Genomic DNA, 27,140 nt, shown 5'->3' on the forward strand with positions numbered 1-27,140 from the left:
CGTGTTTTTAGCACGGCGATGGAGTTTTTGTTGTGTTTTAAAGATGGTGCTAAACGTAGTCAGCCAGCTAGAAGCGAAATGATGAGATTTTTCAAGAAAGAAGTGGAGGTTATGATCACTGTTTTTTAAAGGTTGTGAATACCCCTTACATACACCTAAAGCTATCTAGCACAACAGTAGCAGCTAAGCTAGCATAAAACTACTGTAAATAATGACGCCATTATTATTTTTTCGGGGTTTCCCCGCATTCTTCTTTTTTGTTGTACAATTTTTCTAGAGAGTATAGTTGAGAAAGATAACGAGTAGAGTACACGAGGTACTTGATTTTGATATTTTATGAATCTTTAAATGGCGCTCGATTGATGGACTTTTGATATTATTTTTGGATATTTACTTGAATTGGTGGACTTGTGATGTTGTGTGGATATTATTTGCTCGAATTGGTGGATTTATGTTATGAACTTTAACTTAGCTTAGACAGTGTTTGTTATTCTGAAATCGTCTTATTGTGTACTGCACGTCAAATTTCAAAAACTTTCATTTTTCATGCTTCCAGTTTCATTGGTTTTATTTTTTGCATTACATTAAATTTCATTATGTCTACTGCGACTACGAGGAAGAGTGCAAGGCGAAAGGGGTTGCGGTCTATTGCGAGCACTTTGCGCGAGCGAATTGATGTCATAGTTAAGGACTTTTCGGAGGAGAAACGAGCAGAAATTATTTCTTTACAGACCAATTTAATTGACACTGTTAAACAGTTAAAGGAGTTAGATGAAGAGCTATACGGTGTTTTATCGGCTGAAGAGATCGAAACCGACGTTATGGAGGCTACAGAATTTTATCTATTAGTGAACATGAGTCTCGCGACTATTACTACCGCTACCGGACCACATGTTTCAACCACAGAATCGACACGGTCTGTTGAAAAGAAATCGATGAGACTACCCAAAATAGAACTGAGCAAATTTAATGGGAACCCTTTGAATTGGCCCTCGTTTTGGGACCAGTTTAATTCAGCCATTAATGACAATGACAGTTTGAATGCAATTGATAAATTTAATTATTTGAAGAGATACGTCGAAGGAACCGCTTTATCAACTATTTCTGGGTTAGAATTGACGAACAGTAACTACGAAAATGCTATAGAGTTGCTTAGAAACCGTTTTGGCAACGAACAGGTGCTCATTAACGCGCACATGGAAGCCCTGTTGAAGATTGAGTCAGTACGATCAATGGATAACACCCAACAATTGAGAAAACTTTATAATGATGTTGAGAACTGTATTCGAAATTTGAAAAATTTGAAGTATAATAGCGAAATGCTGAGTTTATTGATTCCGGTTCTGAACGAAAGAATTCCCAACGAATTACGAATGATTATTTCTAGAAATTTTGGAGAGGAGAAGTGGTCCGTTGAAAAGATGCTGTTTTTTATCAATAACGAACTGCAAGCTCGAGAGAGGTGCACTGTAACCGCGAAAGGCAAGGGACAAACTCCCAATGAAAATTACAAGAGAGGAGGAATTTCTACCACAGACTGCTTATTGACTTTGGACAGAAAAAAATGTGTTTTCTGTCACGATTCTCACTCTCCGTCGAGGTGTTCAAAAGTTACCAACGTACAAACACGTTCGCAAATTATGAAAAAGGAAGGGCGTTGCTTTTTATGCTTGCAGCATGGACACATTTCAAAGAACTGTTGTTCAAATTACATATGCAATAGATGTGGAAGACGTCACCACATCTCTTTGTGTATGAAAGAAAAACGTGCCGAAAGAAAAGATAAAGACAACAATGGCTCGGAGGAAAACCCTTCTAACGAAACCAACGCGAATCACATCAGCCAAGGAAACAAAGGAATTCTTTTGCAGACGGCTAAAGCTTTTGTTTCGAAAGAAAGGGAGAGCAGGAACATACAAACGAGATTCATGTTTGATTCAGGTAGCCAGAGAACATATGTCACAATTGAACTGAAAGAAAAACTGAATTTAGAAACAATTCGAAAGGAAAAATTAATTATTAACACTTTGAACCATAGCAACAGCCAATCGAGAGAGCTACCCGTTGTTAAGTTGTATGTAAAAACCGCTGACCGCTCATCTACCGTACCCATCGAAGCCATTGCCGTACCAAACATTTGCGCTCCTCTCTCAAATCAGAATGCGAAATATTACGCTGATAATTACGAACACTTGAAGCGGTTGAAATTAGCAGATTTTTCAAATGGTGAAACGAGACTGAATGTTCACGTTCTGATTGGTTTAGACCATTATTATTCATTCATTACCGGCGAAGTTGTTCGAGATCCGAGAGGCGGTCCTATCGCTATCAATTCCAAACTTGGCTGGATTTTGTCCGGAGGTGAACAGTCGAAAGCGAACGAATCAAGCTGCATGGAAGTACACGCCTGCCGTGTTGATACCGAAAACACAATTCTTCGTGACGAGTTGAACAAGTTTTGGCAAATTGAGTCGATCGGTGACGGAGAAAACGAAAACGTATTATCTTCTTTTAAACAAACTCTTGAATTCAACGGTGAACGCTACGTGACCGAATTACCATTTCGTCCTGATCATGATAAACTTTCCGATAATTTTGCAGTTTTGAAACAACGCTTAGATTCTCTTGTTAACAAACGATTACGAAATGAACCTGATTTAGCTGTGCAATACAACGACATTTTTGCAGACTACGAATCGAAACAGATTATAGAAAAAGTTCCAGAAAGTGAGATAGCTTGCGAAAATGCTCACTACCTTCCGCATCATCCGGTTGTACGCCAAGATAAAAGTACAACGAAAGTTCGTCCTGTTTTTGATGGATCTTGTGCCGTTCACAAACCATCCCTCAATGACATTTTGAACTCTGGTCCTAATTTACTTGCTAAGGTGTTTGACATTCTGCTGAGATTCCGTACGAACTACGTCGCTTTAGTTGCTGATATTCAACAAGCCTTCTTGAATATTGAAATCGCTGAGAAAGACCGTAATTATCTTCGTTTTTTGTGGAAAGAAAACCCTACCGAGAACGATTCAAAGCTCATTATCTATCGATTTCTGCGTGTCGTGTTTGGGTTAACGTGCAGTCCGTTTTTGCGAAGCAATTGAGCTTTGCGAGCGAAGCGAGCGAAGCGAAATTGTGGAGCACGTTTGCTACACGCGAGGTATACCAAGAGAATTATTGAGATTCTCAAAATTTCGATAGAAAAAAAATCATATAAAATCAGCGTAAAGAAATAGGACTGATATTTTTGCACATAAAGCTAGGGTATTTTTTTTTCTAATAAAACAAATAAGTTTGGACCGAGGGGTTAAAGTATAAGTTTAGTAAAAAATGCAATAAGTACGGCTCGTACCCCCCCCACCCCCGGATTTTGACCCCCCCCCGTCTTTTGGTCCGGATTATACGTCCGCCGAACTTGAACACACAAAGAGGAATATGCCGTGAACAAGAAACGGTAGTCGGCATTTTAGACACGTATATTTTACAGACCCAAAATATGCCTTATTTCTTTGTATTATAGCTAATTATGGTATAAATAATTAATTAATTACTTTGCAATTTTGCTTCTAATACTATTATAGTTGTATTTTAATGAAATATAATAGTATTAAAACGGTTTTCTTCTTTTGAAAAAATTTATTGCTAGTCCTGTTTCTAATCGACTTTACTTGTGTATTTTAAGCTTTTTTGTTGCTGTGCTTTTTCTGGAGATTTTATTTGGATTGGAAAGCTCCTGTGTAAGGTACCCTTTCCTAAAGAAAAATTGAAGTAATTTGTACAATTATAACGCACCGAGCTGTGTTTTATTTTATTGTTTCTAAGAAGATGTAAGAATACAATATTATCAATTTTAATTGGTTTTATCCAAATCAAGGTAAGGCTTAATCACACGAAAGGTAGCTAGCTAGCTAGAGCTCAGTTTTGTATAAAAGAATTGAAAGTAATTTGTAGAATACATATGGAGAAGCTGTATTACTACCTAACTGATAGCCAGATATAGGAAAACCTGTAGCTAGGGCGCAGACAAAACAAATAGCTCTGGGTGCTAGAGTGAGCTGACCAACCGTTTTTTATCATTTTTTATTTATTATATAAGTAACCTGTTACAGTAATTAAAAAAATATCCACTTTTGCTATCAAACCAACAGCAATGTAATAGTCAATAGGAATTAGTTTTCCGTACACCCTCCCTGAGAACAAGGTTTAAAACGACATTAAAACATTAAAACTGTCATTAAACAGAACTTCAAGGATGCCCAAGCCGCACCACGTCCTCTAAAAACGGCGTGGGCATCTTCGAAACTGCTTGTAATTTTAGAACAAGGGTGCTGATAAGCTGCATACGCCGTATAACGTGCAGGCGTTTTTGGGCAAGTTTAGCGTTTTGCAAAAAAATTGAAGTATTCACCCGAAAAAACCTGCATAGACCATAAAGTAAACTATGTGGTAGTAAAGTTCTTAAAAGAACTGTTTTTGATGGTTTTTGATAAAATTTACTTGATAAATAACTTTTAATTTTTATTAACTTCTTTCTCTTAAAGCATCTTTTTCCAACTATCGTCCACAAGGTATGTTACAAGGAATTGAATTTTGAAAATGCTCCAGGCAAGTTCGGGAAAGTGCGGGCGGTTTTGGAAGACAATCACTAATTTAATTGGAAAAGTTGCCCGAACTTGCCCTTATATATGTGGCTGTTTGCAGCTTATTGACACCCTCTTATTTTAGAATATTCTCAGGAATAATAGACCAAGAGAAATTACATCACAGTTTTTTGTCCACCGCCCACGTGTGTTTGAGAACAACCCACATAACAAAGTTCATTATTTTTTAAATTATTTGTGTAAAAATTACTATTTCATTCACGATAAACCATTTGTCAGTCATTTTATTCGCCCAACAAAGAATCCTATCCAAGGTGCTTTTCTATTAGTGCTGAATTTAATAATTGACATGGTTCAGCATAGTTTTTAAAAGGGTCTGATTGCAAAATATGATTGCCAAAGTTCAGCACTTGTAATATTTGTGTATTTGTGTACTCAGCTTCTAAAACACACACAAGAGACATTATAATTTCCTCTGGGTGATTACATTAATGTTGGTTGAAAAAAAACTGAATGATGAGAAGCATATGTTTTTAAATGGGTCTAGGACAATAAACTTATTTAATTTCCCTTGGCCTTGCATCAATCAAATTCTGAAAAAATAAACACTTCTAAAATGATTTTGTCAGATTTGGAAACTGTTGGTATGGTTGGAACTTTGCGTATAAAATTAGTAAAGTTGCCAAATTGTTTAGTTTTTTTCTTTTATACTTTTCCGAATTGCCTTAATTATTTATAAGATGAAAAACAGTGCTTTTAATTCCATTGACTTGGCCATTCCTTAAAGGCACTGGAAGCTTCACTATATGAAAATGTTTTCTTTTTCTTTTAGATTGTGTACAATGGGAGTGAGTGATGTAATCTTCTAATGCGTGTGGTGAAAAGAAGGCGAATCCGTTATTGTTTTTCTGCCCAAATTTGAAGCTATTTAATAAATCTTGATAAAGTTAAAAAACTGTTTTGATTTGTTTGTTTTTGTTTTAATTGTTTCCCGTGAGTTTTCGAAATTCGTTCCAGCAGATTCTGTGGCTTCTACTGCCGGTATTTTTACGTGAAAAAAATACTGTTTTGTTGTGAGGTCATTTACGAAATCGTTACGTTAGGACCAACTTCTGCGGGTTGTACAACTCGATGTATCACATATCTTTCGGAATACTGCTAAAAGTGTAATTTTGTATTGCGCTCTTTACTTTTACCAATCTGTGGGAAAAGGCGGTACAAAATTTTAACACGCGTTATTCGTTTTTGTTAGTTTCGCGTAATCTAATTTTCTCGCACATTTTGAAAAGAATATCCCACGCACATCAAATACTCGCGCAGTCTATTCGCAAAAACAACTGTTTTTGAGCAACGAATTGTTCCGCAGAGCGTTCATTTTCCTACCTCGTCCCCAGGGTTCTTCTATATGATATTCAATTTTGATGTATTTCGGAAGATGTTAGCGCCAAAGAAACAAGAAGCGCTAGGGACAAAGTATTGGATAGTTTAATTTTGCTTGCAACTTGCGAAATGCTTCGCAACCTTTTTTTTAATTTCTAGTTACTCAATGGGACAATCCAACACCACTTGGAGACTTACGAAATTATCTGCCCCGAAATTACTGATGTTTTGAAGGATGACTTGTACGTCGATGACCTAACAACCGGTACCGATACCGTAACTGAAGGCAAGAAACTTTACGAAATTAGTAAACAAATCATGAAAGAAGGAGGGTTCAATTTGCGAAAATGGGCTACTAATAACAATGAATTACAAACTTTTATCGATAAAATTGAGAACGTGAATTCTGAACCGAATAGCGACAAAACTGTTAACCCCAAAGTATTAGGGGTCGAGTGGGACATCGACAGAGATATTCTAGTGTACCGATTTGACGAGTTATTGAAACGAGCGAAAGAACTGTTTCCAACAAAAAGAAACATTTTACGTATATCTGCTTCATTTTATGACCCGTTGGGCCTGATCGCACCAATCACCACCAAAGTAAAGGTTCTTTTCCAGAAATGTTGTCAACACAAGTCCGACTGGGATGATCCACTGCAAGGGGAACTGTTTAAACAATGGAGAGATATATTGAACGATTTTGCGAATTTACAAACTTTTGAGATACCACGTTATTTATTCTGTGAACCGCGTCATGAAATTCAATCAATTGAACTGCATGGATTTTGTGATAGCTCGACGATTGCCTACGCTGCTGTGATTTATGCAAAAATACGAACTAACCTCGGCGTAAGTGTTTCGCTAGTGACTGCTAAAACGAAAGTTGCGCCCCTAAAGCCGCATTCTGTTCCACGTTTAGAATTGCTAGGATGTGCTCTCTTAGCAAAGTTGATGAGCCATGTGCTTAATGCGATCAATGGTAGATTGAAAGTTGATCGTTTTTTCGGTTGGTCAGATTCGGAAGTTGCCCTTTGTTGGCTAAAAGGCAAATTGAAGCAGTGGAAGCCATGGGTAGAAAACAGAGTTGTTTATGTTCGATCAGTCATTCCATCGGAATCATGGTTTCACGTTTCCACCATTTATAACCCCAGTGATATACCTACCAGACCAGACAAAATTGGTGACTTCAATCCAAATTTGTGGTTAAACGGTCCTGAATTTCTGTCTGATTCCAGCTTTGTTCCACCTGAGTTTCATGTCAACAAACATTCATTCGATGTTTTGTCAGAAGAGAAGAAAAGTCATGTCACTACTAACATTAGTCATTCCACTCATCATTGTCATTCGCAGTTACATGATATTATAGACGAGACTAAGTTTAGCTCACTGAAAAAGCTTATAACTACCATTGGATATGTTTACAGATTTGCGAATAAATTGTTAAATCGAATTCGAAAAAGAGACTTATCAGTATGCAACGATCGTGAACTGTCGACTCAAGAATACAAAAGTGCATTTGATATTTTGATTACAAACAATCAACGAAAACTTCGAAACAACCAAAACTACTTCAACAAACTTTCGTCCGCCCTGAAGTTGTTTGAAGATGAGAAAGGAGATTTACGTGTTAAAGGACGTTTTGGTGAGAATAAAAAGCTTTCATATGACGAAAGGTATCCGTTGATTCTTTCGAGTGATTCACATTTTACAAAACTTCTGGTTGAAGATGCCCACGAAAAACATTTCATCAAGGCGTAGAAGCGACACTCAACATGTTACGAATGAAGTTTTGGATTCCGAAAGGTAGACGCACAATCAAATCTATTTTACGACAGTGCATTGTTTGTCGACGATACCAAGGCAAACCTATTAAATCACCACCGACTCCAGATCTACCAGAATACAGGTATTGCGCTTCGAGAGCTTTTGAACACGTTGGGTTCGATCATGCTGGTCCACTCTACATTCGTACCGAGAACCGAAACACGACAAAGGTATACGTATTAATACTTACATGTGCTACTACTAGAGCTGTGCACTTTGAGCTTTCACCCGATTTAAAGACGCCAGCGTTCATTAGAGCTTTCAAAAGATTTCAATCCAGAAGAGGAACGCCTGCTACGGTTGTGCATGATAACTTTAAAACGTTTAAATCTAACCATGTAAAAAGATTTATGAGACATGAGTCTATTGAAACTAACCCGATTCTCCCCAAGAGTCCTTGGTGGGGAGGATTTTATGAAAGGATCGTCAGATCAATGAAAACCGCCTTGCGTAAGACCATTGGGAAGGCACTATTGACTTTCGAAGAGCTCGAGACAGTTCTGTGCCAAGTTGAAGCATCGATTAACTCAAGACCACTTACATATCAGAGTGAGGACGATCTTGGACAGACTATCACACCTTTGCATTTGATTTACGGCTCGAACATTGTTGGTGCTGAATGTGTCCCAATGAATGATACCGACCAGTGCTCGAAACGATTACTTTATGTACAACGAGTGCTTGACGATCAGTGGCGACGATTTTATCGAACGTATTTGAACGAATTACGGCAACATCACTTCTACAGAAAGGATGGCAGAGAAACACCTGATTTAAAGTTGAACGACGTCGTGGTGGTGAAAGATGATAACCAACTGCCAAGAAGTAGATGGCCATTGGGTAAAGTTACGGAACTGATCTATGGAAAGGACGGATTTATTCGTGGTGCGAAGATTCGGGTTAACACCAAGAAAGGACTTGTTTCTACGATAACGCGTCCTATTCAAAAACTGATTCCACTTGAAATAGCAAATGAGACTGAAAACGAAGTTGAAAAAGTTGAAAAAAGTGGACTTGAAAAACCCGCTGAAGACACTCTCAATGAAGATGAGCAACAACGAAGGCCGACGAGAAAGGCTGCGGTTGAAGGACAGTTGATGCGTAAACTCCGCGAAGAGTATTTATAGTTTTTTTTGACATATATATATATTTAGGATTTCTTTATGTTTAGTCATACCGTGTTGACATCGGACATGTCAACGGGGGGAGTATGTAAATAATGACGCCATTATTATTTTTTCGGGGTTTCCCCGCATTCTTCTTTTTTGTTGTACAATTTTTCTAGAGAGTATAGTTGAGAAAGATAACGAGTAGAGTACACGAGGTACTTGATTTTGATATTTTATGAATCTTTAAAACTACCAATTTAACTAGCATAAAAATGCCTATTAAGTTTTCTCTTATGCTAGATGATTAGAAGATAGCATCATAAGAGAATTCTCAAAAATCCGTCCTAAGACTTTAGGACGGATTTTTGAGCTAGCTAGCTGCTACTGCACACAGTGAGTGATGTCCATCACATAACTACTTTGTAGTTTTATCCAGCTCCACAAAATGTGTTGGCTCTTGACAAATTTTTTAAATGTATATAAAGAATGACTAAAAAAACTTAGCAAAATCAACAAAAGAACATCGCTATTTTTCCACATATAATACTTCCTGTCAATGTTTATATAGACATTGACATGGTCACATGTTACCGACACCAAAGGTAATTTTTTTCAAGATTGAATGACAGAGAAGTGTTGGGGAGAGGGCAGGGGGAGGAGAGTCATATGATTGTGGAGCTAGCTAGAAATTAAGAGGCATCACCAATCACCCAGAGGAGTAAATATTTAGCTACCGCTGGGGCATCACGGTGCTGGATGCAATTTTTGTTTAACATGTAAATTTGTAGTCGTCGGATTCTAAACAAAATGTAGACCCATAGACTATTTGGCGTTCCAAACAGACTACTCTTTCGCTAATACAGCAACAGGATCATGTGTCTTCAAATTAATTTTATACACTAGTGCGAGTCATGTTATAGAAAATGAAATTATTTCTATATATATATATCAGGATTAACACCAACATCCATATTTTCTAGTAACAATGTTTTTTAATTTCTAAGGAGTGGTTCTTGTGCAATCATTAACATGTCCTGAAAATCTTCAAACATCTATATATTAACAGAAAAAATAACATAGAAACATAGAAAATCTTCAAATATATATAAACATTGAACAACATTGAGCTTTCATTTGAATTTATAGTTATGCATTTTATTGAGTATATATATACATCTTTTTTTTTTGAATTAAGACTTCTTTTGTTATTTTTTCTATGTTAGGATAAAACTTTGTTAGGATGTATATTTACATGAAAAAAGAACCTTGTTTCTACTTTTCTGTTAAGCAAACTTTTCGAAGCAAAATAACACAAATAAAAATGTGCATGCTCAGATACATTTCGCCTGCAAATTTGCCATCCAATTCGCATTAGAAAAATCCTTCGTAACGTTTTGTAGCATCTTCTGATTTGTTTTGTTCTAAATAAAATGTGTCACTGACCCATATAGAATATTGTGTCCAGAATAGACTGTGTTTTTGCTAATAAAGAAGCCCCATGACATATAAAAATTTGTGAGTAAAAATTCTCCATATATAAAGCCTCAGAAAACAGTATAGTCACTGTAGTTTGATCTAACCCTCATCCTCCTCTCTCTAGAGATGAAGTAGAAGAAGAGGAAGAAGTGACTGACGTCGGTCGTCCACAACAGGCGTGAAGCTACAACTTCAAAAGTTAACATAAGTAACATGTGGTGTGCAGAGAGTACAAAGTTTTGACTCATTTTGGTTATATATTTTTATATTTTTATTTTTATTTTTGCTGTTGTGGTTAATATTGCAGTTCTGAGACACTTGTATAAAGAAAACTAAATTTTGATGTTCTTATATATCAGACTTTCTGTACATGTGTGGCTATAATGTGCAACTATAAAAGTATATATGCATTCATGCCCTGTTGGTCTAATGGCTATGACACTCTTATAAATGAGAGATGTGGCGCCGTAGATTAGTGGTTATAGCTCTCGTACTCTGTGCTGGAGACCGGGGTTCGATTCCTCTTGACGGCGATTCAACATGGGCGAATGAATGTTACCATAGCCCCGGGTTAACCCAAGCCATGTGAGGGAAATTGGGAAGATGCCGGGAGTTGTCTAGTAGAGCGCGGGCTCTAATTGGGTCTGCGTAGCTCAAAATGAGCATTAAATACTCTAGGACTCTCCATCTACGCCATGGCCCCTCCTGGAAATAATAGACAGGGTATATCCCTCGATATTTGTGAGGCTAGCCATGTAAAATATGCACATCTATCTATCTATCCAAGTTCGAATCCTGGACAGGGCTTGGAAAAACATTAATTATGTTGCACATATAGCTATATATTGCAGTATTAAGGATATTATATTTCGTATACTATGATGTATATATATATATTCTGATTTTACCCTGACTTTTTACCTTTGCCGCAGGGATCTGTGTTGGGCCCCTGCTTTTTCTTTTGTATATTGATGACTTAAAATCTGTCATCAATTCAAACCACCACCACCTATATGCAGATAATACAATAATTATTTCATCCCATAAAAACTTGGATACCCTTGTCTCGCAGGTCGAGTTAGAACCTTCGCAAGTCGACCTCTGGCTGAATAATAACAAAATTAGAGCCAGTGAACTTTTATAAAAAATGAAAAATTTTAACTGTGATTGGACAATATGGATCACGTGGTTTACGCCGTCGAAATATACTTTTTGGCGCTACTTATTCTGAAACCCTCTGGAAATTTACTGGAGCGTGTTGCGTTTGTTTGCTCAAACTTTATTGATACTTTTTGGATTATTGGATAAGTATTATTTAATAATTTTAAGTATTGTTTAATAATCTACAGCTAGGTACATCTTTTAGTAGATTTACCTACCGTTATATCTGATTTAAGTGCTATCTTAAGTAGATTTACTTTACTATTTATCTGATTTTTAGTCCCCTGCTGTGTCCTGTATTTACTTTCTGTTTCGAAGCACTGAAGCAATCGCAGGTTGACTTTGAAGACCAAATTCATCATGATATCGGTCCAGGCATATCGTGCTACTATTGGGTCGTTTTATAATGTAGCTGCCAGTCACTCCAATAATATTAGGAATGAAACAAAAAATTTTCACAGCAATTCTGGAATGTTTTTTGATCAGATAGATAATAACAACAACTTCCATTTTTTAAAACTTTTTATTTCGTAATTTTCATGTGTTGTCTAAGCTGTAATATCAGTCTTGCATCTTTGAAATTACTGTTAGTGTTATCTGGCGATATTGAAAGCAATCCTGGCCCCTTTAATAATAATAATGATATCGACTTCCAAGTAGCACTACAGGAATCCTTTGCCACCCATCTTCTAAACAAATCAAACTCTGCCAATCAAATAGTCGCTTATGCTAGAAGTATTGGTTTGTCAAATATCACGTATCGAGAAGTGACGATAGGGGATGGCAACTGCTTTTATAGAGCAGTAGCACAGCAACTTGATCTCCCTGAGATAAGACAAATTGTGCCCCCTAGACTACGTTTCCAGAATCACCTCCAACTACGAGCAGCTGTAGTTCAATTTGTTCGTGAAAATAGTAATTTAGAAATTTTTCAAAATAACAGAGACTTTTTATCCATAAGCCCTGAAGAGTGGGAATGTGACTTACAAACTCAGTCAAGACCTACTGTTGATGTTGTAGAGATTTTCATACGGGCTGCTGCAATAATGCTGGGTGTCAGCATTTTAATAACATCAGATACCAGCACTGCCATGCACCCATATACCCTTATTAGTCCTACACATGACGAAACACATGATATGGCTGGTGAACAACAAGTGGCACATCTATTGACAGATGGTACAACTTCAGGTGCTTTTATTTTGCTTGGCAGGGTTAATCAAAATCACTACCAATCGCTGATCTTTGATGACAATGTGAGCATTCCTTCTGTTACATCATCCACACCACTCAGTCCACCCAAAAAGATTCCTTGTTTGCCATCAATAACTTCAGTCTAACTTAAAAATATAACCAAACAAAAACCTGTTGAAAAGGAGGCTACTACTTTGAAGGAAAAGCAAGATCTTCTAGTAGAAAAACTAATGACATCTTATGTGTCTGCTGCTAAAATACCAAAAGGAATCAAAAAAGATATATTATCAAAAAAAGAACCTGCTTTGCAGCAAAAGTGTCTTCAGTTGAATATTGAATATGAAAAACCTAAAGTTAATGAAACAAGTATCGAAACAAAAAAAAGACACCTGTGAATAAATTATAAATGCAAAAAGGCACTTTCCAAATCAGCTGCAGCTGAGGAGAAAAAATCTGCTTTGAAAAAACTATCTACCTCTAAATGTACAAATCTGTCGTTGCCAGGTACACTGCCAGTTACTACACACAATCAGGAAAATATTTTATCAACAAATTTACAAACGACCAAACCAGTGACCAAGGTGATATTTACAGAAATGAAACTTCCACCATTCATCAAAATCCTGATGTTGTGGCTGCTGTAGAACAGTTTGAGAAAGGTGAAAAGTTACATAGCTTGGCAACCTGTAAAACTTGTTGTGAAACCCGACCAGTATTTCATGCTACCCTTCCTATCACTCCTCTGCAGCAAATAAAACAAAACCAATTACCGTTAAGCCTTGGAAAATTTTCAGCGATGGAAGGTGTGACAGGTGTCATAGGGAGAGTCTTAGTCGTTTCAAAAAGAGTGTCAAGACACCTGCTAGATTTTCAGGTATACTCTCAGCCGATGATGACGATTTGGGCCCACTACACGATAACATCCGCCATAATGATATGCATTTTTTACAAGTGCCGCCATATCTCCAAAATTTGACCATACTGGAAGTAGCGTTGATTCGTCGTATCACTGTTATCATGAATATACACCTCCTAAGATATGGCATGCTTGCATCAAAAGGACATTGTATCAGTTTCCTTCAAAGAATGCAAATTGCTAAAGAATTGCCATCGTTACCATCGGATGTTGGAATAGTGGTTATTAGAAAGAAGGGAAGTCAAAATTCGGTTCAACAGTATACCGTGCAAAGGGTTAAAGTTGAAAATGCATTACGAGGGCTGTGTTTTGGATACCCAGAAGGGGGTGTTGAATGTCAAGATACTAAAAATAAACATCAATACAATGGCTCTGATCACATTGACAAACCTCTTAAAGGACGCTACTTCCAGTTCCTGCCAAATGAATACTATAAGGATGTCTCAATAAAATATGACCGCATTCAAAATTTACCAGAGATACGTTCTGAACTACCTGATTTGCCAGTTGTGGAATTACCAAATATAAGGGTCCTGCTGAAAATCAATTTCAACAAAACCTACCTGAAGATGATAACCCGTTCTGGTTTAGTGTGCCCTGTTGAACCTAAAGATGCTGACAAAGAGTTACGAACACTACTTGAAAAGCTCTTGGGTTCCGAAGATGCTGTTAATCAAGCTCTTCAACATGGCAATGTTGCAAATGCAAATTTGGAATATACAAGAGAACAGCCTATTCGGGAATTAAAAACTCCTGGTTTTTTTACTATGGCATACCCAACTGTTTTTATTAATGGAAATTGTGACTTAACTGTTCCAAGGTTGAATAAAATTAACTTTGAAGAATACATCGAACATATATATTATTGTTCTGATAATCGTGTAGCACGTCATCCGTACTTAAAATTTTTCTTATTGAACATGCGTTTGCGAATGCAAGCATTGCAGCAGGGTAGCTTTCTGGTTTCGCAACAATTAAATGATGCTCACCTCACAATCGCTGAACTGAGAGATAATTTACAAAATGATGATGATTCAGTTCCACGAAAAATTATTAGTATTGGAAAAAAACCTGGTAAATACCGATCCGTACTGGAGAGACCAAAAAAAAAATTGGATGCCATGTTGTTTTTTAGACGAAATGAATTTGGCGATTTACCAGCATATTTTGATACCAACAGTTGTGCAGAATGTCATTGGAAACCATTGCATGAACTACTTATTAAGTATCATGCGCTAATAAACAATTTAAACGAAGATGATGTACGGCAGCAAATGAAGAGCGACAATAAATTCAAACGGGAAATGATTTTACAAAATCTTCATATCGTCACGCAGTATTTTGATGCAAGGACTATAAATTACTTTGCCACAGTCAGCAAGGAAGTATTTCAATATGATGACTATTGGTTGCGATATGAATTTGCTAAAAGTCGAGGTGAGATACATGGACATGCGATAATATCGTCATCTAAACATGCCCAAAAAGTAAAAACTATCATGGATGGGTTTTCTGATAACGTTGCAGACTCACAAGCATACAAAACTGCAGCGCAGGAACTTCAAAGTTGATTGCAAACAACAAACGAAGACGGTGATGACATTTTTTCACCCATGTTCACTTCACTGCATCCTGCCGGTGGAAATGAAATTATAAATACTTCTGGAATTAGAGATTGGGTTCCTAACAAAGATCAATGGGCAAGACCGGAAGGGACTCAAGCTCCTCCAGACCATAACCCATTGGCGCAAGAACTTGCAGATGTCGCTAACCATGAAGGTGGTATTGGAGAGCAACATACTTATCTTGTTAATAGAATAGGTCTCCATAATTGTAATTCCAGTTGTTTGCGTTATCGTCGTAAGAATAATAAGGAAAAGGATACCGCTCCAAAAAAGTACTGTCGCTTTCATTTTGGCGATCTTGATCCACAAACCAAAAAAACAAGTGGTAAAGTGATTCATCCTTTTAATGCTGCCATAACAGAAGGGGAACATCCTAGATATGAGGGACCACGCGATCATCCTCGCTTGATGATGCATGTAAAAACACGCCTACTTAGTTGGCTAGCAAATTGTGATAGTCAACCCATTATCGATCAGGACCTTCTCGCTCTACAAAAATACATTGCCAGTTATGCTTGCAAAGGGGCTGCTTCAACCGAAGATTTGGTACATGTTTATCGGCATCTCATTGAAAACACTACTGACGGAAGCACTGTTAAAAATTTGGCTCAACGACTGCTTCGAAAAATTGCTGGTCTAGTAGACGTACCAGGTGCTGCGGCAGATTTCATTAATAGTGGTGGCCGTTTGACTAGATCTACCAGGAATTTTCGATACATTGGTATCAGTGGCTTCCGAGCCTTGGATACGTCTGGTGAAGATGGAACCGTTACAAAGAGTAGCACATTGGCTAAATACTTGAGCGATAAGCGTAGAGAAACAGAGCCAGAAATATCATTATGGAAGGGAGCAAGAAATGTAATTGTACCTGCAAAGTAGATCACATCCCAGTTTTTACTGGAATATCAACAAAACCTGTTTAGCCTGTTACTGAGGACTATGCAAAAGCTATGCTCATTATATTTTCTGTGGGAACGTGGCATAATACTGAAGAATTGAAAGGACAACATGAGTCATTTGCTGCAGCTTTGGCTTCCCTTGTTCAAACTGAAGAATGTCCATCAATATTAATTGATTCATTGTAAGAGGCTAAACAATTTTTCGATAAAAAGAGCAAGAGAATACGAAGTCACACTAGTGTAATCAATATTCAAACCGATACTCAGTCTTCAGATCAATCATCACAATACACAGATGCAAGTTCCCAATGTTCCCGAAATTCTGCCATTGCAGAAATTAACATAGGTAGAGCAATGATGAGAGATATTGCTAAGCACCATGTTGCTGAAATGAATGAGCCAAATGTACAACAGGTTCTTCCCAATGTGGGGGCTATGTTTGATTGGAATAATTATGCAATTCAAAGTTTTGGTAGTCAATGGCCAATTAATGCTGACACATGGTTACAATCTATATCTGAAGAAGCTGAAAGAAATGAATTGCAGCATGCTGAAGATTGTACCTTACCCCAAATAAACATCTTAAATGCTAATGAATTACAAAGAACAGTCATTGGTATAAATCTTCAGCATTTATTACAAGTAGCAAAAGGAACTTTGCCAACAGGTACCCAGCCATTACGTTTATTAATACAAGGAACAGCTGGTGTTGGGAAAACATTCATCATTACCGCACTCACTAGAATTGTTCGCCGTATTTTTAAGCGAAATTCTGCTGTTATGAACTTGGCCCCAACTGGTGCAGCATCAGTCCTCATACCTAATGGTCGGACTATACATTCAATGACTCCACCACCACACAAACTGAAAAAAGATAATTCTGTCCAGCTTTCTGACTATCCGTTGGGTGATGTATCTCTAAGAAAGCTCAGAAAATATACAGGCATGCATGAAAACAATGAACTGAAATTATTTCAACTTAATATTGATGAACGTAGCATGCAGTCAAAGCTTCTTGTGGCCTGGTGCAGCCAAAGATTATGTGAGGCAACAGGAGACTTTGACAATTATTATGGAGGTGTACCAACTGTCAATTTCTTTGGGGACCTTGGTAAACTTGGACCAATTCGTGCTTTCGATCTACATCAGCCACCAAAGTACGATGATTCCACAATCAACTTTGCTGGTTATGCAATCTATCGCTCGTTTCAACATGTTATCGTTCTTACAGAGACCATGCGCCAAGGCCAAGATCAGTTGGATCTTTTACAACGACTTCTTAGAATACGTAATGGTTCGATCACTCAACAAGATTGGCAGGATATAAATAGTCGTTACGAAAATGCTTTGCCCCATACCGAAAAATGTAACTTTCTTCATGGTTGCGTCCTGACATTAATGGAAACATGGAATGAAGTTAATGAAGAAAACCAACATAAATTAGCCAGCCTTGGTGTACCAGTTGCTGTTATTCCATCAAGAGGCCGTGGTAAACATCACTCTTTGACCGATAAGCAAATGGGTCAAATACCTCTGAGATCTTTAATGGCAGTTGGTGCAACTGTAATACTCACCAAAAACCAAAAAGGTCTTACAGGCCTCGGTCTTAATAATGGTGCCATGGGAAAAGTAATTGCAATCCTTTATTTACCAAATACGTCACCACCTGAATTTCCAATAGCTGTTGTTGTCAATTTCCCAAATTATAAAGGCCCACTATGCATTCCAGAACATCCAACATGGATACCAATTACTGCTATTGAAGGACGATGTGAGTCTAATTGTTGTAGCAGAAATGGCCTGCCATTGATGCCAGGATATGCGATAACAATTGCCAAAAGTCAGGGTATGTCGATTGGAGATGGTAAAACTGCCACCCACATGCGTATCAAGTTACAACAATCAATTCAGATGGAAAAAATAACCTTGGTACAGCTTACACTGCATTCTCCAGATGCGAAAAAGAAAGAAATTGGGCACTTGTCGAACCAATTACTCAAGAACGACTCTTGTACATTAATACACATCCCCGTATGAAAGCCAGACAAGAGGAAGAGAAACGCCTGAAGACATTATCGAATGAAACCGTCAAAAAATTCAATATCACTATGGAAAAGTATATTAACTTGTTGAAAGAACTTGACGAGTTTTGTGATGATGGTATTGAAGATGCAGTTTGTCCTTCACCATCTCTAAACTGCACATGTATAATATGCATATCTCACTCCTAATTTTATTTACTACCTAAATTCATCTATTTTGGAGACAATCACAATCTTGACCTGTTACAATAACCATATCTACACTTGATATCCAGTCCCATATCTATTTTATCCTTACCCCCATCGATCATCATTCCCCAATTACAGTACCGTTTTGACTTATAGCAATCAACATATCATCTGTACCCTACCGAACATACCACAATTATCATACCGTTTCGACTTGTCGCAATCAACATATCGTCTCTACCCTACCGATCATCATACCACAATTACCATACCATTTCGACTTATCACAACCAACAAGGATTCCGCCCCCCCCTGACGTTTTTTTTTTAATAACTCCTGATTGCTTTGTTATATGGCTATGATACTTACTGAGTTTCAACATTTATCTATTAGACACCTGCATGCTAATTTTTTAGGTCCCATAACTTTCAGAAGCTTTGATATTGGCCATTACTCGAAACTACCCCTAAAAATCTCTATGAAATCCTTATAATGGGGAAAATATAATAACTCCTGTTAGGATTATCCTTAGAACTTGAAACTTGCAACACAACTTTATTTCCTCAAGAAAAATCATTTTGAATAATTTGAACACGTGACTAGTCCGATTTCCCGATTTTGTCGGATTTCACCCGAAAATCGGAAAAAAACGGATTTTCGGGCAATTTTTGGCAATTTTTTATCCGATCCATGTAAAAACCGGAAGATATGTTAAATAAATTTTATTTAGCTTTCAGAAACTTCAAACAGAATGTAAAAATTCGCTCTAGAACGAAAGTAATTATATTTTAAGTAGATAGTGGCATTTTTGACAATTTTCAAGCTTCTGATGACGTCACAGAAAATGTGCTGACGCAAGCAAAAATTTATTGGTGCCATTTTGTTCCTTTTATGACGTACTATAAGTGTGCCAAGTTTGATTCAATTTGAACAATCCTATCAAAAGTTATTGAGGGGGGGCGGAATCCGCTCCCGCCCCCCCATGGTCATAGTATGTTCGAAAAACCCCGGACCGAATAGGGTTAATGGCGTTGCTGGAGGTGGAGGTGGAGGGTCATAACACAGCCTAACAAAGGTCTGTGATTGTTACATTAACCACCGATGCATTTAATATCCAGTTGCATATCTATTTTATCTGTATCACATCGATCGTCATACCACAATTACCGTACCATTTTGACTTATCGCAATCAACATATCGTCTGTACCCTACCGATTATCATACCACAATTACCATGCCGCATGACCGAATGCAACCTGAACAAGGTGCATTTATATTACAGCTTTGTGCTGATTATTAATGGCGTTGTAAGCCAATTGCAACCTGAACAAGGTGCATTAACATTACAGCTTTGTGCTGATTATTAATGGCGTTGTAAGCCAATTGCAACCTAAACTAGGTGCATTAATATTACAGCTTTGTGCTGCTTATTAATGGCGTTGTAAGCCAATTGCAACCTAAACAAGGTGCATTTATATTACAGCTTTGTGCTGATTATTAATGGCGTTGTAAGCCAATTGCAACCGAAACGAGGTGCATTAACATTACAGCTTTGTGCTGATTATTAATGGCGTTTAAAAATGGAAAGTGAGCTGATGGTAAATGTAAGTATTTTCATAGTTCGGTTTTTACCTTTTCAATACTAAAATTGCATTTCTTTAATGCAAAATTTTGCATTCATGTAAGGTTTTTTTTTATTAAAATTTAATACTGAGGATGGTGTTCATGTTTCTGTATTATATCTTTAAAATAATTGCTAAAGTTTTGCCACATAAAGGCGGTCTTACATAGACTAGCTGTTGTTATTGGCTTGGTATCCTGACTGCCATAGATTGTATTATGTATATGAACTCATTGTCATCTCATTATACGAATGAGATAAAGGCTACCTATACTACTTTTAGCAGCCAAATAAGATAATATAATACTTAGTTGGATTAGCATACAAGAATTAGCATATGAAAGTATTCAATTAATTTGAGGGATATCTTTATGTAGGAGTTAAAAAGCAGAGAATTGATACCCTGGAGGGGAAAATTGAGGCTTTAGACGAGAAAGTTAAAGTAAGTTATGCACTAGAAATAATTGCTTTGAAGTGTAGAATGTGATAAAACAGTAACAGTAACTTAGTGAACGATTAGAAGTTTAGAATGTGGCATTTCCACAATTGTCTTATTTTTTAGGAGTTATCAGCAAAGAAATTGGATTTGTCGTGGGACGCCTTCCGGGACTTTTGTTCCCAAAATAAGACTTTGGGAGCATTTATAAGCTCCCAAAATTGCAAATCCTGGAAGGCGTCTGGTGGCTCACGCACCTTTACACAGGAGGATGATATGCGGGAGCGGGCGAAGTTGAAGAGGAAGAACGGTGAAAGAGGGAGAGGAGGAGGATATAGGTGGTAAAAAAAAATGCAAAATCTTGCTGTTCTTAATTCATTCCTCTCAACCCATCCCCAGACTTTTCTTCTTTTAAAAATTTTCTTTTGCACAACAGTATGTGCTTTTAATATTTTGACGTAGTATATAGTTATATAGACATCTATAGTTATATAGACAGTCAGCAAGCATAACTTTAGGTTATAAAATTCTTTATTAAGCTATTATAAAACAATTTGCGTTTTGTCATATTATTTGTGTCTTGCCTTTTTGTTCCAAGATTCTGCATATAATGTGCGTAATTACCTTATTCCATGAAATTACCCAGTTATGATTTTACACGCTTTTTATAAGAATATAATTATAAGAATATCGAGGCTGAGAAATGGGTTAAAATTAGAAATATCCTAAGAATATACCCAGGCTCAACTTCTTGTTTTAGATATGAAAATTTGTGTGATGCGCAGATTTTGATTAGAGGTTTATTTCTTATACTGTATGTTTATTTTCTTGTCGGATCACCTGTCGTTTTCACTTTGTTTAACGACTTTCCACCATTTTTTTAAACATCTTTAAGCATATTAAGGGTAATACATACTTTCCGGTGAAGAATATTTTTAAGAATATTTGAGGCTGAGATTTGTCAAAAAGCAAAGGATACTGAGGCTGAAACGAAAAAACAATATTCTTATAAAAAAAGCGTGTAAACCGGTTTTTCAAAATTCGTGTTAATTTAAAGACTTTTAATTTTATGACTCGTTGATTAAACTTACTTAGTTTCACCTCAAACTTCGGGATTAAGCCTGAAACACACGATCCTTTAATACGAAAGGTCAAAAACTGATGGATAATGATCAATATTACTTACTTTATTAGACACAAGTGTAAATATTTAAGTATATTTAATTAACAAAATTACATAATTATTACGCCTTGTTAGTCTAATGGCTATGACACTCGTAAACGAGAGATCCAGGTTCGAATCCTGGACAGGGCATGAAAAACATTATCTTGCACCTACAACAACCCCGTTGTATTATATTGATAAAATTCTGTATATTGACCTTATAATACCTTAATTAAATATACGTAATCTTCGAGTTGTAGAAGGGGAAGGAGTGTATATTTAAATGCCTGGCCCTGCCTTGCCGTTCCTTTGCCATTGCCTACCCTTTCTATGTCTTTTTTGTTGCCTGCTTACTATGCCCTTGTCTGTGCCTCCCATGCCTTGCCTACCCCTGCCTTGCTGATTCCTCTTCCTGTTTTCTTGCCTGCCTTTGTCGCTCCCTTTCCTTGCCGTTCTTAATAAATCCCTTCCTTTCCTATGCCTTTTCTGGTGCCTGCCTGCTGTGCCCTTGCCTGTGCCTCCCATGGCTTGCCTACCCCTGTCTTGCCTACCCCTGCCTTGCTTATTCCTCTTCCTGTTCCCTTGCCTGCCTTTGCCCTTTCCTTGCCGTGCTTAATGTCTTTGCCTTGGCAACCTCTCCGCAACACTTTCTATATTGATTAATTATTTTTTTGCGGAGAGTAGCGGAGCCTATTTCCTCATTATTACGATGGCCCCTATGGCTCACTTCTCTTCCAAATCAAAATCACTTCTCTTCTATATAACGAAACACTTCTCTTCTGTATTTTGACACTTCTCTTCAGTATTTTGACACTTCTCTTCTGCACTTACACTTCTCTGCATGTGGCTCTTTACAACTTGAATTCTAAAATCTGGTCCGCAATTTTACATCATTGGTCCGTAGCTTTAACCTTTTGTGAGGTTTATTACACGGGATCAGTCCCCGCCATGTGACATATTTTTTCGGAAGATGCTTTATCCAAAATGCCATTCCGTGGTTTAAAATTAACTCTTATTCAAAATACTTCGGAATTAAATATGGCTTCCTTTAGCCGCACTTATTACCCAGATCCCCGATTTACCCAGATTTTATTGCGGAAGTAGATATTTGGGTAAAACAGGAAAGAAATGTTGAATGATGATGTGTTTTTTTTAAAGAAATTTATTTACATTTTTTACAAAACCATTTTCTTCGTGACAAAGCTTGGACATTCGCAATGTTTGCACATTTATCGTGAAACCACTCCATGCACTTTGAACATTCCACCATTTCATCGTCCGTATTGTATGGCATACGGCAATCGCAATATATTTCTACCAAATTTTTTTTTCGGCCTTAAAGTTCTCTTTCTTGCGCGTAGCTTACTTTGAAAGGGAGTCATTTGACCAGCATCTAGACATGACAGAAGGTGTGGACGAAGAGAATCATTGCCATATATCTTATCGCATGCGTTTTCACCGAATGCTAATGAAGTAGCAAAAGCAATCGAAAACAGGCCGCAGTCAATTCAATTTTTCTGTTGCTGAACAGGCATAACATCGATAACAAGTTCTTCTGATTGGCAGTAAGAAAAGGCGGCAATTTGATTTGCAACATCTACGGAAACGTTTCCACTTGTCAAGCTATCAAAAATTTAGCAATACCTGTTGTCAATTTTGTTGTTGTTGACATTTGCCACGCATATCCAGTGCAAAGAACCAGCATGAAGCAACTGGATGTAATTTTCTTCGTATTTCACGATGTCAAAACTTTGCGTCTTCCCTACAACCGTGTCTTGAAATCCTCCTATGGTTGGGAATTGTGACAACAAAAGACTCTGTGCGATGTTAATTGACTCGTCAGTTATCATTTGTTTGTTAACAATGGCGCTTCTTTCTTCTTTAGAGAAAAGTAACTTCCTTCGTTTCGGCAAAGGAGTGTCACACTCAGACACATGTGTTATCATAACTTCGTCATCTTCAGGAGTGTCTTCGTCCTGTGGTAGTTAGATAGATGAGCAGAAAATGGTCAGACTAAAACGGCAAAACGAGTAATGGAAAAATAAATGCGCTTACTTTGAAGTCTGGGAAAAAGGCGATGTCACGAATTATGATTTTTGCTGGACAACCAAGTTTTTTCGAATTTTGAACCATAAACCGAGCCGTACTGTATACCTTGCGATGTGTTTGAGAATCCTATAGATAAGAAAAAGGTTATTATTTTTCCTTTCTTTTTCCTTTTCAGATTTCAAAGCAAAGGTAAAACATACTTTTCCTTTGATTTTTTCATCCTGTATTTTCTTCTTTTTTAATATGCCATGATCTACGCCGTGCGTGCAATCTAGCGACTTTTTTCCAACAATCAGAAAAGGAGTTCCGGACCAAAGGATTTGTTGGGGTGACTCCTTGTTCTTGATATCTTCGAAGAGAATCTTGTGATTTTTTAAATTAATATCTAAAAAATTAAGTTGGTAACACACACAAAGATTTTCTTTTTTAAAGAAGACTACTGCTTTTTGTTTCTCTATGGTCTAAAGATCAATTTTTTTTATTATAACTTAAAACTCACCAGCAACTCCGAATGATTTATCTTTTTGATAAACAGAGAAATGGGATAATGATTTTATCTCGAGATTTCTAACTGCTACATCGACATCTTCCATGGATTCAAATATATATTTCTGTTTTTCTTTACAATCTACAAAGTATCCGGTGGAAAAAAATTTTCGATTTTGATTTATTTCTAGCTTTTATTTTTTCTTTATAATATCCAAGAATAATAAAAAAAAAAAACTTTGACAACTTTCCATCTAGATTTTCATTATTCGTTTTATTTATTTCCATTATTGAACGATGATTACAGTTCGAAAGGTTTTATTTTAGTTGAAAACTTCAACGGTATACAAAATCTCAAAAACACGTGCGTGTGCCTCCAGCAGGCTTTTTCCGCGAACTCCTGCTAAATGCGCACCCAATGCATTTCGGTGTATTACGCAACAATACGTCATATTTGAATGACGTAATTCTAATAATAATTTAAATATAAAACCACGGAATGGCATTTTGGATAAAGCATCTTCCTATTTTTTCAACAAGAAAAAGGTCTGATGATGGTACTGAAAACTGTATTTTGGAAGCTGTTGAGATTGCATTAAGATCTCAGCACAATGACGAATATTTATTGTTGGTACATTCCCAGCTAATCAAAGAATCGAATCTTTTTGGTCACAACTTTCAAAAGACAGACCAAGTTGGTGGAGGTTATTTTTTAGAGAACTTGCAGACTTAGGATTTTTGCTGGTGATGCACTCATTGCTGAATGTGTACGCCACTGCTTTATGGATTTGTTCAGAAAGAGCCTTAATGAATTTGCGATTCGTTGGAATTAACATCTGTTAGCACCAAGCAAAGGTGCTCCCCGTAGAAGGCCTGATACATTGTACTTTGTTCCAGAATTATATGGTTGCGAGTCTTTTAAAAAAACTTTAGATCTTAATGAGCTAGAAGAATTTAGCCAACTATCTGTACCAGATCACGATAATGAGCCTGAATTTATTGAATTTGCGGAAACAGTTCTTCCAATGGAGGGTTTCTCCAAACTTAAGCCAGATACAGCTCATGAAGCTATTGATTATTATATCGCCTTGATTTGTGCAGTCAAAAGATATATATAATATAAAATATAAAAGTTCAAAGTTAGTGGAAACTAGATAAAAAAGCAATCTCGTATTACGCTTCTGGGACCGTACAAGAATATAGCTTGAAATTCCCGCGAAAAATCTAATTTTGTAGAAACGTTAATTTACCCCCGTAAGAATTTATGCAAACTTTACTGGGTACAAAATTTCCTATGCGCAGAACCCGGGGTGTGCCATTTATTCATAAACAAGATCTGGATAAATTTATATATTAAGGACCAGATTCAGTCTGGGAAATTTTCGAGCTTATAGAAGAGAAGTGTTTCGCACTTGGAAGAGAAGTGTTTCGAACGGAAGAGAACTTTGGGTATCAAAGTAGAGAAGTTTTTATACAGAAGTGTTTTTATACAGAGAAGAAGTGTTGTTATACAGAAGAGAAGTGTTTTGACTAAGAAGAGAAGTGTTTTTATTGCGAAGAGAAGTGAGCCATAGGGGCCATCGTACATTATATAAGCCAAATATAAGAGAAAAGAAGTACGATGGAGAGTATATAGCATTTCTATACGATTTCGTCCCTATACATCCGAATTATAAAAATTCAAACAAAAAATCACAGTAATCCAGCAATTTAATGTGGTCATTCTTTAGTACAGTTTATAGTAAGCGAGACAACGTGCTTATCAAAGAGCAAAGCGATGGAGTGTTTGTTGTTTTTTAAAGATGGTGCCAAGCGGAAAATGGGGACGAACTGATATTTCAAGAAAACGAAAGAGGGAAGTATGAATAGCTAGCTAGTATATCACTATTTTTTACATGTAATGAACCTCTTCTCACCCACACCTAACTAGCAAATAACTACCAACATATAGATAGATAGATAGATGTGCATATTTTACATGGCTAAACGAAAGAGGGAAGTATGAATAGCTAGCTAGTATATCACTATTTTTTACATGTAATGAACCTCTTCTCACCCACACCTAACTAGCAAATAACTACCAACATATGTGGCAAAATAAGCTGGTATAACACTACCAAATTGGCTAGCTAGCAGCATAAACTAGGTAGTTAACCAGCACAAAACTGTTTTCTCACTAGCTACTTATCTGACATAAACCTGGCTACTTGGCCGGCATAAAATTAGCTATGTAGCTAGATTTAAATGATCCTTAAGACATATTTTCTAGTCATACACATACTGCACAATGAGTTAATTATGCTCTAATTAGGAAAGTACCATCAAATATCTACAATTATCCACAAAATATGTTGGTTCTAACAATTTTAGACAAAAAACTAAGAACCAAAAGTTTAGCCAAATCAGCAAAAGAACATTGGTATAGACATATATTCTTTTTAGCAGAAGAGCCTGGACTTTTTTTATAAATAAAAGAATAAATGCAACCTCCATAATGTGTTTTTTGCAAACTTGTCCATAGTATTTATTTTGAAAAATATAGTGAAAATGGAAGGTTATGTAGAGCTATCACTATTTTTCACTTTTAGGTCATTCACACCCCTAAAAAGCTCCCTAACTAAAGCATAAAACATAATTTAGTGGCTCAGATTTTCTAGCTAAATAAAGAGGGTGCCGATAAGCCGCAAACGCCCGCATATATACGGGCGAGTTCGGGCGACTTTTCGAATTAAATTGACGGTTATCGGCCGAAACCGCCCGCACTTTCCCGAACACGCCCGAACTCGCCTGGAACATTCCCAAAATGCAACACCTTGTAACATAAACATGGCGGACGACAGTTAAAAGAATGCGTTTGAAGAGAAAGGAGTTAATAAAGTTTATATATAAGTTATTTATCAAGTAAATCTTATCACAAATCATAAAAAACAGTTCTTTTAAGAACTTCGCTATCACATAGT

At 36.9% G+C, this 27,140-nt stretch overlaps 3 protein-coding genes across 3 annotated transcripts; 2 read left to right on the forward strand and 1 right to left on the reverse strand.

Moving 5' to 3' along the window:
* The first annotated feature begins 244 nt into the window (after positions 1 to 244).
* Positions 245 to 5,667, forward strand: LOC130614736 (uncharacterized). The gene is made up of 2 exons (XM_057436178.1): positions 245 to 3,877; positions 5,437 to 5,667. Exon 1 carries the CDS (start codon positions 597 to 599, stop codon positions 3,105 to 3,107), a length of 2,511 nt encoding a protein of 836 aa, XP_057292161.1. The 5' UTR covers positions 245 to 596; the 3' UTR covers positions 3,108 to 3,877; positions 5,437 to 5,667.
* A 9,613-nt stretch (positions 5,668 to 15,280) lies between these two features.
* Positions 15,281 to 21,314, forward strand: LOC130613469 (uncharacterized). The gene is made up of 4 exons (XM_057434809.1): positions 15,281 to 16,150; positions 16,216 to 16,373; positions 16,431 to 20,027; positions 20,607 to 21,314. The coding sequence occupies exons 1-3, from the start codon at positions 15,281 to 15,283 to the stop codon at positions 18,226 to 18,228; spliced, it is 2,826 nt and encodes a 941-aa protein (XP_057290792.1). The 3' UTR covers positions 18,229 to 20,027; positions 20,607 to 21,314.
* A 157-nt stretch (positions 21,315 to 21,471) lies between these two features.
* LOC130614741 (uncharacterized) lies at positions 21,472 to 25,383 on the reverse strand. Its single transcript, XM_057436184.1, has 3 exons — positions 24,194 to 25,383; positions 23,895 to 24,079; positions 21,472 to 23,820 (listed from the first exon to the last, which is right to left on the reverse strand). Exons 1-3 carry the CDS (start codon positions 24,285 to 24,287, stop codon positions 23,659 to 23,661), a joined length of 441 nt encoding a protein of 146 aa, XP_057292167.1. The 5' UTR covers positions 24,288 to 25,383; the 3' UTR covers positions 21,472 to 23,658.
* Between the last annotated feature and the right edge of the window lie 1,757 nt (positions 25,384 to 27,140).

The sequence above is a fragment of the Hydractinia symbiolongicarpus genome, chromosome 11 (genome assembly GCF_029227915.1).
Source record: "Hydractinia symbiolongicarpus strain clone_291-10 chromosome 11, HSymV2.1, whole genome shotgun sequence".
NCBI classification, from domain to species: domain Eukaryota; kingdom Metazoa; phylum Cnidaria; class Hydrozoa; order Anthoathecata; family Hydractiniidae; genus Hydractinia; species Hydractinia symbiolongicarpus.